The sequence below is a fragment of the Camarhynchus parvulus genome, chromosome 6, assembly GCF_901933205.1.
Source record: "Camarhynchus parvulus chromosome 6, STF_HiC, whole genome shotgun sequence".
Lineage (NCBI taxonomy): Eukaryota > Metazoa > Chordata > Aves > Passeriformes > Thraupidae > Camarhynchus > Camarhynchus parvulus.
In genome coordinates this window covers 5,918,672-5,930,859 of record NC_044576.1, presented here as the reverse complement: position 1 = coordinate 5,930,859, position 12,188 = coordinate 5,918,672, and the positions used below count along the sequence as shown (strand labels likewise).

General features: G+C 55.5%; 2 protein-coding genes across 2 annotated transcripts; one reads left to right on the top strand and one right to left on the bottom strand.

Moving 5' to 3' along the window:
- The first annotated feature begins 255 nt into the window (after positions 1-255).
- ADO (2-aminoethanethiol dioxygenase) lies at positions 256-3,670 on the top strand. The gene has a single exon (XM_030951700.1). The coding sequence runs from the start codon at positions 289-291 to the stop codon at positions 1,027-1,029; it is 741 nt and encodes a 246-aa protein (XP_030807560.1). The 5' UTR covers positions 256-288; the 3' UTR covers positions 1,030-3,670.
- A 2,014-nt stretch (positions 3,671-5,684) lies between these two features.
- EGR2 (early growth response 2) lies at positions 5,685-7,483 on the bottom strand. Its single transcript, XM_030951436.1, has 2 exons — positions 7,221-7,483; positions 5,685-6,892 (listed from the first exon to the last, which is right to left on the bottom strand). The coding sequence occupies exons 1-2, from the start codon at positions 7,396-7,398 to the stop codon at positions 5,685-5,687; spliced, it is 1,386 nt and encodes a 461-aa protein (XP_030807296.1). The 5' UTR covers positions 7,399-7,483.
- Positions 7,484-12,188: the final 4,705 nt, after the last annotated feature.

Sequence of the window (12,188 nt, the reverse complement as noted above, 5' to 3'; positions counted from 1 at the left end):
GCCCCTCAGCGGCCGCTCCCGCCAGCCCGTCTCCCCTCACGCCCGTCTCCCCTCAGCGCTCAATGGCAGCCGCCACAAGCTCTGGGAGCGGGTCGGCCCCGCGGCCCCCCGCGCCCCCTCACCTCTGCTGCCCTCCTTCTCCTTCCTCCGCGCTCCCCGGCGGGGCCCCAGCCCGGACTACGAGCCCCGTGGTTCCCGGCGGCGGCGCGGCTGCGCGGCGGGCCGGGGGGCGGTGGCGGAAGCGGAGCCGGGCCCCGCCCGCCGCGGCCGGGCCGGGCCGTTGCCGCCATGCCCCGGGACAACATGGCCTCCCTGATCCAGCGGGTGGCGCGGCAGGCGCGCATCACCTTCCGCAGCCCGGCGGGCCCAGCATTCGGGGAGAACCTGCACCGCCTGCAGCAGCTGCTGGACGAGGTGCGCGCCGAGGACTTGCACTTGGCGCCGCGGGGGCCGTCGGCCGCGGCGGCGGCGCCTGGCGGGGGTCCGCCGTGGGCCGGCGTGGTGCCTCCCGTCAGCTACATGCACATCTGCGAGACGGAGAACTTCAGCATGGGCGTGTTTCTGCTGCGGAGCGGCGCCTGCATCCCGCTGCACGACCACCCGGGCATGAACGGCATGCTGAAGGTGCTGTACGGCACGCTGCGCATCGCCTGCATGGACACGCTGCCCGCCGGGGCGGCCGCCGCCCCGCCGCCCCCCGCCGCTGGCGACGGGCCGTGCCTGCGCGCCCTTTTCCGCTCCCGCCAGCACTACACGCCCGCCTCGCCGCCCTGCCTGCTCTCGCCGCACACAGACAACCTCCACCAAATCGACGCTGTGGACGGGCCTGCCGCCTTTCTCGACATCCTGGCGCCGCCCTACGACCCCCAGCACGGCCGGGACTGCCACTACTACCGGCTGCTGGAGGGGCCGCCGGCGGGCGCGGAGCCGCCCGCGCTGCCGCGGGAGGTGTGGCTGATGGAGACCCCGCAGGCCGCCGACTTCTGGTGCGGGGGCGAGCCCTACCCTGGGCCTCGCGTCTGCCTCTGAGTCGCCGCTGGCGGTCCGTGCCGGGCGGCGGCCGCTAGGGACGATGTGCGCTCGCCCCGCCGAGAGGGAAACCCGCCGCCCCCCGGCCGGCCGCCCCCCGAGGCCGGCGGACAGCAGCACAGCGGGGACGCGGTGTCCCGTGCTGGCTGGAGCTTCGCGGGAGCGCCGTGGGTCAGAGCCTTCCTCTGATCGCGGGCTTCGTGAGTCGGGGAAATAAAGTGCCAGAACGTGTTTATGCCCTTGGGGCCGATGTGCGGGAGCAGCATGATTAAGCTGCTCAGCTGAAGGGTCGGGGAAATATTCCAGCATCCTGTGTAAATAGTTAGGGCCACGCATCAGGGAGAGGGGTTCAGGCTCCAAAGGGAGAGTAAATGCAATAAGAATTGTCACAGGGCGCCCCGGCTTTTCCCAGTGGGGCTCCCTCTGCTAGAGCCAGCTGGCACCACGGGACCAGGGGACTGTACCCACTGAGTTTGGGAAGTGGGGTTGGTCTGGCTACAACCTTTGGGAACTGTCTCCAGAGCGACTCTCAAGAAGAGCTGTACCCTACTTGTAAATAACAAATCCAGAACAACAACTGAGCCAGGACATGCTCCTCCAGTAAATGCCAGTGATCAATCCCCAGGGCTGGAGTTAAGGAAATTACTGCTCCAAATGGACACTGTCAGGTTCAGAGTTACTTTTCAACAGTTCTTTTAAGTGTCATATACAAGATCTCACTATTGCAACTGAGAATTACTGAGTGCATCTATGCATACTTCCTTCAGCAAGAAGGAGACAGCTGCTGATTAACCTCGCTTGGAACCTCTAATGCAGCAGTGGCAGAAACTGGGCATCATGAAAGAAAAAACAACTGTCCACTGTTGTGGAAGCTATTCTAGAAACACGGTGTATTAGCAAACCCTCAGTATACAGCAGCGCATACCTAGGTACTGATAAGATTTGACCTGATGTCTTCTCTTTAAAGCGTGGTTTGTGTTTTTATATGTGAGCGCTTTGGGCTTTTGAAGCCTTGCAGTTTCCCTCTTTATACTATTTATAAAGACTACTTTTTCATAAGGCTTTTAAATAAATGTAGAGTAGAAGAGACAACATGAATTTCGCCTTGCTATGATGGAAGCGGTCCGGAGATGCAGTTTGTCCACAGCAGGGGATGCAATCTTTCTAACACAGAAGAGAGCTTTTCTACAGGTGAAGTGCCCCATCTGTGCTGCAGGGACTGGTCTTGTGCCTGTTCATCCTAACGCACACTTCATACCACAAACCCAGGCCGGGGCAGCCTTGGCCATCTTAGTCCTGATTGAGAATTTGAGTAAGAAAACGTGACTTAGCAACCTCCTAAATGATGTACCAGCCCGCTCCAGAAATCATTTCACAACTGGCTTTACTTTTCTGTGTATTTATAAAAGCAGACTTGTTTTTCCTGTACAGTGGCTTGTATGTGTGAATTTTTAAATTATTCTGATATGGCATTGCTGCTTTTTTTTTTCCTGGCCTGTGAAAGAATGAATGTAATACACAGTCAGCATTATGCATACATGGATTAATTCTTTTGCTAGGAAAAATTGGTAGAAATTATTTCAGGCGATTTCCATTTATTCTTTGAGCACTTAAAGGTGCCTGATATTTCTGCAGCTGGCTTACCTGTTTTTCTTGGAATTCCCCTGCAGCTTAGCATTAGTTAATGTTTAACAATTCTTGCTCAAATGTAGTCATTAATTATAAGGCAATGCCTCCCTGTGTTACAGGCTGTTTCTGCCTTTCTCCAAGCCTAACGAAGACAGTTATCCTTTTTCAGAAGTCCACAAAGAAGATAGCACGGTGCATGCAAACAGCTGTACTGGAAAAACAAACTGCGACAGTGAGCATTTTTTATCCTATCTGCTCTATCCTCCCCTTAGGCCTTCTGCTGAGTTTTCAATTTTTTTCCTCCATGTGTAAAACCTAGTCAAGATGTTTAGTGGGACACTATTTAAAGCATCTTTCTGAAGAGGACAGCATGGTCACACCGCAGAGTGCTGTTAACCATGGCAAAACCTTTTTTTTTTTTTTGCTGGTTTTTTTTCTTTTTTTTAATTAAGGTGTTAGTATCAAAGTATTTAAAGCTGGAAAAATAGCAAAGAAAACCTGAGATGCATTTTTTAAAAAAGCCTCTTTGTGTAACTTCTTGCTTACTTACTAATTGAAACTTACTTCTTACGTTCTGGATATCTGTAAGCGGAAGGTTTAAGTCTGTAATGCCATTCCTTCTCCCTGCAGTCTGGTTATTGTGTTTTCACAACAGCAAAATAACTGTTATTGCTGAATTGTAGAATAAATACAGGATATCTCACCAGTGAACAGTCATTACTTTCCTTCACAAGTATGAGAGCCTTAAGCCAAACACAGTACCGAGCTCTAGTTTCCTTTGCCTGACAGTCCGAACAGTGGGACCGGCTTTTCCTTGGGAGGTGATGCTTAGCACTGGATTCTCAGCCCAGATCCTGCAGGCAAATCCAGGCACATACACTATTGCTGCTTTTGAAGCTGGCCCTCAGTGTAAGGCACACACAGGAGTGTAGGACCATTGATACTGTGCCATGTGAGGTGCTCTTGTAGCCATACACTAGTCACCAGCAGTTTCCTTAGTTCACCTCTTTTACAATTTCAGTGTTGTTCATATCATTTTTGCTTTTAATTTGCATTTTAATTTTGTAGCATGGCTGGTGACAGTAGTTTGGACAGGGCAGGGGGAGCCTTGGATTGTGTCTGGGTGGCTGAAATACCAATTTCGCTCAAGATGCTCTGGCCGTGACCAAGCTGTGGTTATCCAAGGCTGTAGCAGTACCTGCAGAAGCCCAGCAGTTGAGGAGGCCGCAGCTTCTGTATGACATCCCTCCAGCAGCAGGCTGTGGTCTCTTGGGGGCCAGAACCACGTGGGATCAGGTGGCAAAACTACAAACCAGGGTGTGAAGGCTTACTTGTGCTGCTAAGGTGGATGGCGGGACAGTGAGCGTGGCTTCCCCTGCACAGGCTGGTCCATGCCCAACTTTAAAAGCTGTCTTGATTCAGAACCAGACATGTCACTTCAGCTCCCACAGAAGACCAGCTGCCCCAAAAGCCGGCATGAGTTCCAGAAAATGGGAACCAGGGATTTCTATCAGACAGAAAAGGCAGGTGCTGCTGAGGCTTTGCACTATGGGACCTAACACCTGGGCAAGCAGAGGCTGGGAACCACCAAGAAAGAGCTAAACCCCTTCACCCTGCTGTGCTGGGCTGTGGCATTAGTGATGTCCATCCTGCACAGCTCACTTCTGCAGTGCGGGCCGCACCAGGGATCTGCGTGGCAGAGGGGCAAGCCCGCGGGGCGCTGACAGCCCTGCACCGATGGCAGGATCCGAGGGTGGGCTGAGGCCGGGACAGCATTTAAAAAAACATTAACCAAAATAAGTGTACAAGGTAAAAAAAAAAGGCACGATATTGCGGCCATGTGGGTTCAGCAAAAACAGTCTGGCTGTGCCGCGGGGGTGGGCGTCGCCGCCCCGGGCCGCTGCGGAGCCCCCGAGCGCGGGCGCGGCGCCGCCCGCGCAGCCCCGCGCCGCCGGGAGCCGCTTCCCCCGAGCGGCGGCCGTCGGGGCGGCGGTACTCACTGTTCCGGAGCCCACTCGCGGAGGTTGCCTGGGGCGGATCGTAACCGCGGAACAAAACAGAATGAGTAAAAAAAAACCCACCCCGCTCCCTGGTTAATATTATCCCGTCTCGTCTCCGAGGGAAATTCCCGCGCCCAAAAGCCAGTGTTTGTACGCTGGGGCCGAGGCCGCAGGTTTTCCACGCCGAGGCTTTGCGGGGCTGTGCGGTGCGCCCATCGGACCCGGGCCGGGCTGCCCCGCAGCCCTCCGCCGCCGGGACCCGGCGCGGGTCAGGGACGAGCGGGGGACAACCCCTCCCTGGGTCAGACCAGGGAACCTACGGAAATAAAGATGTCAATTTAGCATAATTAAGAGATTTATTTGTCGTCTTTTATAAACTTTGTAAGCACCTACCCTATTGTCGAAAAGTTTATTTACAGAGTGGCCAGAAAGATAAAGATACCCCCCCTCTCCTTCCAGCCCCCGTTAGTGGTTGTGCATTATTCGTGTTACCTGCGGCGCACTGGGTGCCGGCCGACCACGGGCGCCGGTCCCAGCCCGAGTATTTACATCCTGTCCCAAGTCCTACTACAAACGGAACACTTTCAAGTCACCAAAAAGGAAAACAAAACCAAAACCCCAAACCAGTGCGTACAAAAATATAGTCTCTAAAAAAAAAAAAATCCCAATATTAATAGGCAGAAATGTACAGCCATACTAAAACCAGGGAGGGAAAAACTTTCCGGTCTCGGTGTCGCCGCTGTCGTCGGAGCGGATCGGTAAGGCACCCCCCACATGCAGACAGGGGACCGGGCTCTACACCACACAAGGCACCAAGGACACCTCACCACGACGGCACTGCATGCATCCATCCTCCCGCCGCAGCCCCTATGTACACCCGCCGCTCCGGCCCGCTCCGGCCCGCCCCGGCCCGGGGGAGCCCCGCGGCGCCGCCAGGTGCTCGTCGCGCCCCGCCGGGCCCCGCTCCGCTCCGCGCCCGCCGCGCTCGGCGGCGGCTCCGCGCTGGGTCCTGCGCGTCCCGCGCCGTCAGGGCGTCCGCGTCCGCGCCGCGCAGGGGGCCAGGGCGGCCGTGCCGCTCCCGCCGCCGGGTTGCGGGCACCCGCCGGCGGCGGCCGCGGCTCCTTTTCGTTCCTTCTGGCGCAGGTGAATCTTCGTGTGCCGCTTCCTTTCGTCGGAGCGGGCGAACTTCCTGCCGCAGAAGTCGCAGGCGAAGGGTTTCTCGCCGGTGTGCGTGCGAATGTGGGTGGTGAGGTGGTCGCTGCGGCTGAAGTTCCGCATGCAGATACGGCACTGGAAGGGCTTGTGGCCCGTATGGATGCGGATGTGCCGGGTGAGCTCGTCGGAGCGGGAGAAGCGGCGGTCGCAGCCCTCGGCGGGGCACGGGTAGGGCCGCTCGTGGACCGGCGTCTTGCTGGGCCGGTTGGGGTACTTGCGGGGCCGCAGGATGGGCCGCAGCGGCAGGTGGTGCGGGCTGTAGGCGCCGGCGGGCAGCCGGGCGCCCGCACCCTCGCCCCCGCCGCTGCCGGGAGCGCTGCCGGGGGCGGCGCCCGCCGGGGGCGCCCCCATCGTGAAGTTGCGGATGGTGGAAAGCGGCGTGAGGGGCGGCGGGACGCGGAGCGAGTCGAGGGGGCAGGGGAAGGGCTTGCGGTCGGGGCCGGCGTGGAGCTCCCGCTGGCACTGGGGCGGCGGGAAGAAGCCTCCGTACTCGGGGATCATGGTGAAGAGCCCGCCGTCGGCCGCCGCCGCCTTCGGTGAGGGGTAGGAGGGCGGCGGGGGAAAAGGCAGTGCCCCGCCGCCGGCGGCGGGCAGGAAAGCCGAGGAGGGGTCTTGCGGGTACAGGTCACCGCAGCCCGAGTAGGGCGGCGGCGGAGGCGAGTAGAGATGCTCCAGGTCGGCTGGCTGGCCCTGTGCCATGGTGCAGCCGAGGGCCCCGGCCAGCGGGTTGGGGGAGGTGGCGGAGGCGGCGGTGGCCGAGGAGGCGGCAGAGGAGGCGGAGGAGGCGGCGGAGGAGGCGGCGGAGGAGGGCGTGCTGACCCCCTGCAGGATCCCCGCGCTCACGATGTTGATGATGCCCTCGGGGTAGCAACCGGCGCCAGGGTACTGCGGGTCGATGGAGAATTTGCCCATGTAGGTGAAGGTCTGATTGCGGGAAGCCGGAGCATTGGGGGCGAAGCCGCCGCCGTAGGGCAGGTCCAGGGCCCGCTTGTCGCCCATGTCCACGTTGATCATGCCGTCTGGGGGGGCAAGGAGCAGGTCAGCCCTCCGCGCCGCCACCCGCTGGACGACCGGCACCGGTCCCAGCCACCGCCCGCCCCGGCCCAGCGCGGGGCTGCGGCGCGCACATGTTGCGCTCCGGATGCAGGGGGGCTCCGAGCCAACTGCAACTTTCCCCCCCGAGCTGGGTGCGGAGGTAGGGCTGCCGCGAAGGGGCGACGGGGACCCGGCCGGGCGGCGAGAGGGCCCCGGAGAGGGTCCCGGCGCCCCGTCCCAGTCCGACCCCCGCCCGCCGCCCCGCCGCTCTCCGCGGGCGGCCCGGCCCGCACCTGCGAGGGCTTCGCTTACCTCCTGCCACACCGCTCATCTGGTCGAACGGCCCTGCCAGGTCGGCATTGGGGAAGATCGCGACCGAAGTTGGCAGCGCGGCGGAGATGTCATCCGCCGGGTAAATGCCCTCGGGGAGCTGGTGCACGAACCCACCGAGGGTCACCGGGATCTTGTCTACCGCCTTGGCGGTCATCATGGGGACAGCGGGGCGGCCGGGGGAGCGGCGCTCCCGACCGGCGGTGGGCACTCGGGGCGGGGAGGGGAGGGAGAGGAGGGGGCGCTTCCCCCTGCCTCCCACTACCAGCGCGGGGGGACGGCGGGGAGCCGGCGCGGCATGTGCGGGCGGGCGGCCGCCCCGTCGCGGCGGTGCGGTGCCCGCGGTGCCCCGGGAGCGCCGCGCTCCCGCCGCAGCTCGCGCTGGAGGACAAGTCTGGCGGTAACTATTTATGGGGGCCCCCTGAATGCCCGGGACGTCACTGCCCATATAAGGACTGAGGAACGGGGCCCGGCGGTCACGTGGGCGCCCGCGTGCGGGACCCGCCGGCCCGCGCCCGCCCCGACCCCCCGCCCTGCGCACCCTCCGCGCCCCGCGGGGCGGCCCCGACCCGCCCCGGCCCCGCTCGGCCCCCGCCGCCGCCCGCCGCGCCGCCCAGGGGGGTATTCCGGTGGCGGGGCCCTTGTCCTAAAAAGGCGAGGATCCGGCCCCGCCCCGCCTGCCCTTTTAGGGCTTGTTCCGGAAATTTTTAAAAGGTTCGGAAAAGCAGAGGAGGTCCCGGGGCCGCCCCGCCAGACCCCGCTCACTTTCTCAGCAGCCTGTAACCGCAAACCGGCGGCGGGTCAGGAAACAGCCGCATTCACGGAATAGAGCTTCTCCATTGTCAAAGAAAAAGTAATTTTAAAAAATAATTTTTTTTCTTTCTGAATTACGGGTGGAAAGAGCCGCCGAACAGAGCGACTCGGCGGCGCTGCTTGTTTTGGAAAGTGTCTGATCTATATATACCGTCGCGAAAACGGAACCGCCTGCTCCGCCGTCGCTGGGTTGTTATTGTATCGGCGGGCACGAGCGAGGACGGGACGGGGAGGGGTGGCGGGGAGGGGGACAGGAGTGCCCCCCCCACCTCGTTCCGTTCTGACCCTACCACTCCCGCTTTGCTCAGTTCAACCTCGTGTTCCCACAGTTTTCAGCCTCAGTAACATTTCCACCGCCGCTTTTGCTTTATTTCTCCGTGATCTCCTCCGTAACGAGGGTATCAAACCAAAGAGTGCTTAAATTCTGGCTTTTTCTTTTTTTCCTCCAAAGTACTAAAAATAACCTCCCTTGTGCCTCCCCCTTCCCAGGAGAAGCCAATCTTTCATATGCTGTTCCCAAGCTTAGAGCTTGCAGCCCCTACATCTTCTTGCTGATGAGGGTGTCAGATGTAATTATTTTTGAAAGCTGTATCCCGTGTCACTAATCTCATTACTTGGGGATATTTCATCTCGTGGCTGTTTATTACTGCATTTAGGAAAGCAACTCTCACATATGGTCTGTAGCGTGCAAGGCCCCTTTTCAATAGTCTGCAGTGAAAAAAAACAACCCATTGACAACCCAAGCAGCAGCAAGACATGGCAACATATGAGAGATATTATGACAGTGCATTCCTGTTCCAAAGCAGCAAGCCAGAGAATACATAGGAAGGCTAAAAACTCTTCCCTTTCATTTTTAACTGCAGATACCAATGTTTACAGGTCTAATACGTTACAGCCTGTGCCATAGAAGAGGGGTGTGCTCAGGGATCCCTATGGTGTATAGGCTTACCTTCTGCCTTAGCTCCCAGGATTGTCACAGTGTCTCTCAGGACCCTCTTCATCCATGCCACACTTCGCACCCCAGCTGAGAAAGGCTCTTTCAGTTCCTCCAGATCATGGCCTTTGGTGATGCTCCAGGTTCATTACTCGTCCAGGCACCACAGAGTCCAGACTAGACAGCAGCATCCCTGGAAGGGTAAAGGTTTTTTAGGGACATTTGCTAAGGAATAGTAGGCATAAAGTTAGATATTTGCCTTGATCAGGGAAGTATGCACAGCAATTAGTAAATATTTAACAGTGGTTTTTAACATAAATTTTTGTTACCAGTCCTCTGTAGCACTTAATGTACAGCCAATACAGTTTGACATATGAGATTTAGTTGAAAGCAAGCTTTCAGTGGGATTCTAGATATTTTCATTTTAAAAACCATCTCAATTTAAAAGTAAAATTTAAAAGTGTGACAGAGAGACAGGTTCTGGGAAATTTGACTGAGAAGTAGGAGCAATTGTATTGTACCTTTCTGTTAACAGCTGAGCTATAATTGGTCTAATCGCTACTATGAAAGAACAAAATATTGGAATCTGTTGTGCAGTGAAGTGAGTTACTTTACATGAATTTGAGAAACAGTAACTCTAAGTGCAGTATCCTCCTTGCTGCAAAACATTGCAGATATCTCAGATATAGGGCTTATGGATATTCTACATCATCTTGTATTAATTCAAAATACTATATGCCCACTGATGACACTAAATCATAATGCACACAGAAGAAAGGAGAACCAGGGTTTCACACCCCACCTTAATCCCCCCATGAATCAACTCTAGCTTTGAAATAACATGGCTAATTTAATGTTCTTCCACTATGGAAAAGGATTGAATGGAAGACTGACACAAAATTTAACTTCACCTGAGGAATACTACTGTAGTTGACTTGGCTGGTTAATTTTAAAAGGTTTCTTAAGAATGGAATAAATTTCCAGGGACAATCAAATCAAATCACTCGACATCTTTCAATGGGGGCTTTGTCTCAATGGCAGCAGGATCTGGTGTGGGGCAAGATGGAAGCATACTTAATGCTCACTTTCAGAAAGTTGTTAACAGATGAAACTCAAATGTTTCTGGGCCCTTTTCAGATATCCTTGCCGTATTGCTTTGCATGTGCTTTGTACCTTTGATCCCTGTTTGGCTGATTACAGCAGACTCTGAGGGTTGGACTGTCCAGCTCACACTATCATCAATGGCCCTTACATGCAGAAATATCCTACTGTTTTCTGTAAACCACATGGCTTCATATGACAGACACATTGTTGGTGCAAATTGCCAAATCCCCAATCACACCAAGAGCCTTGAATATGCATGACCTCTTAGTGATATACCAGTGACTGAGGATGGTTCAGAGCTGAAAGGCAGAACTTCTCTCCTATTCCCAACTTCTTTGAAACCAAGCCCCTTTGGATTTACTGTATTTGCTCTTTTAACAAGCTGCTAGCTGACATTGCACTGGGGGTATATTTTCCTGCAGTCATTCTCTACCACCAGTACCTGAGACAGGAGTTGTAGAAATAAAATCATCTTTGCCTCTGTACCTGAGTTGAGAGTGGCTGAGGAAGAAAAGGCAGCTTATCATCTGTGGAGCTGGCAACACATTTAACCAGCTTAGCATCACACATTTGAGTCATCTCTCCAGGGGGTTACTATGCTTTTGCAGCAAAACTCACCCGACCTCCTGTGCTAACAGGCCTGCATGGGAAACACACCCTGCAGCTTCCACTCTGCATCCTGCTGCTTTCAGGAGGGTTAAGGTGGCCTCAGCTCAGCAGGTGCCCTGGGGAGTAGGAACTCATTTGGGAACAGGGAGCTGTTTACAGGTTGGAGATGAATGACCCTGACAACAGCAAAGAATGTCTGTTCTAAATCTGGAATAGATTCATGTTGGGGTTGGTGGGTTTTTAGTGTTTCATGTAAAAGAGAAAATCTTCTCTCCAAAGCTGAATTTCAGAGTTTCCTAAATTTGCCCCCTTTCACTGGAAAAAGATTTGTCATGTCCTCACAGGAAGAAATGCTTGTTTACTATTTCACCTTCTGTTTTGGCCAGGGGTGTCTGCTGGATTCCCAGGCTGCTGGCAAAAGCCACTTCCCTTCAGTCTGCCCTGCCTGCCCCTCACAGGCCTGATATAGGCTCTTAGTCTGCACTGGCCAGTCACCAAAACCTGGAATCCAGCCAGGGAAACCTGCTGTAAACATGAACTTACAGAAAACATCTGGCAGGCTGCTGGCATGCTAGGGGAAGGGGATGGTTAAGGAGCAAAGAAGGCATCCCAGTCTGCCCTTAATTACAGTACCTTGAAACCACTCTGTGGTTTTCAGCCAAGGCTGCTTGTTGTCTTAGGATGAGTGCCTGTAAATTTGAAATAAGTAAATAACTTTATTGTGAGTCCTTGGCTCAGGATAGCAGTAGCAACATTCTGAAGGGTTATTTAAATGTCAATAACTTGTTCTAATTCGGGCTATAGGAATTAAATAAACCCATGTGGAATCAATAAACTACTACTTTAAGTTTGTGTGGCTGTGAACAAGCCTGTGTGACAGAGAAAACTTCCAGTCAAATAAAAGCAACAACAAACTTGTTTGCTCAAAACTTATTCCCGTTATTAAATACATAGAACATTTCCTGGATGTTCTTGTACACGGTTTCTAGCATATATATCAAATGCGAGGTCCTACTTCCACTCACCCCATGAGTTTCCCACGGAACAGCCGAGGGAACTGCTGCTGCCACCGCTGTCGGGAGGGGAGCGGGGAGCGTGTGCGGGCTCCACTGCCCTCTCCTGGGGAAAGGCGCTCCCGGGAGCCAGCGAGGACACAGCAGCTGAGCAATGAGCGAAGTTCTGGGCTGAATTCTGCTGCTGTTCCACCGTATAACAGCACCCCTAAAGGTTTTCATCACACTCGTGCTACCTATAGAGAGACTTTAGCCCTGTTGAGTCAGAGATACCGGCCACAGCTGTGACCCCCCACAACCCCAACAGTGTCGATGTGTGAAGTGTTGAGAGCAAGCCACAAGAGGGGCATCCCTGCTGAAAGGCTAAAATATCAGCTCTCCATGCTGCTTGCTGGGGGGACAAAGAAAAGAAGGGGGAAAAAAAAGAAAAAAAAAAGTTGCTTCTCAACTGTGAAAATTGCTGGGATACACATGTCA

Coding starts and splice junctions, on each gene's coding strand:
- EGR2 (XM_030951436.1), bottom strand. CDS start 7,398: ATGATGACCGCCAAGGCGGTAGACAAGATCCCGGTGACCCTCGGTGGG. Junction 6,893..7,220: donor GATGAGCGGTGTGGCAGGAG/GTAAGCGAAGCC, acceptor TTGCCCCCCCAG/ACGGCATGATCAACGTGGAC.
- ADO (XM_030951700.1), top strand. CDS start 289: ATGCCCCGGGACAACATGGCCTCCCTGATCCAGCGGGTGGCGCGGCAG.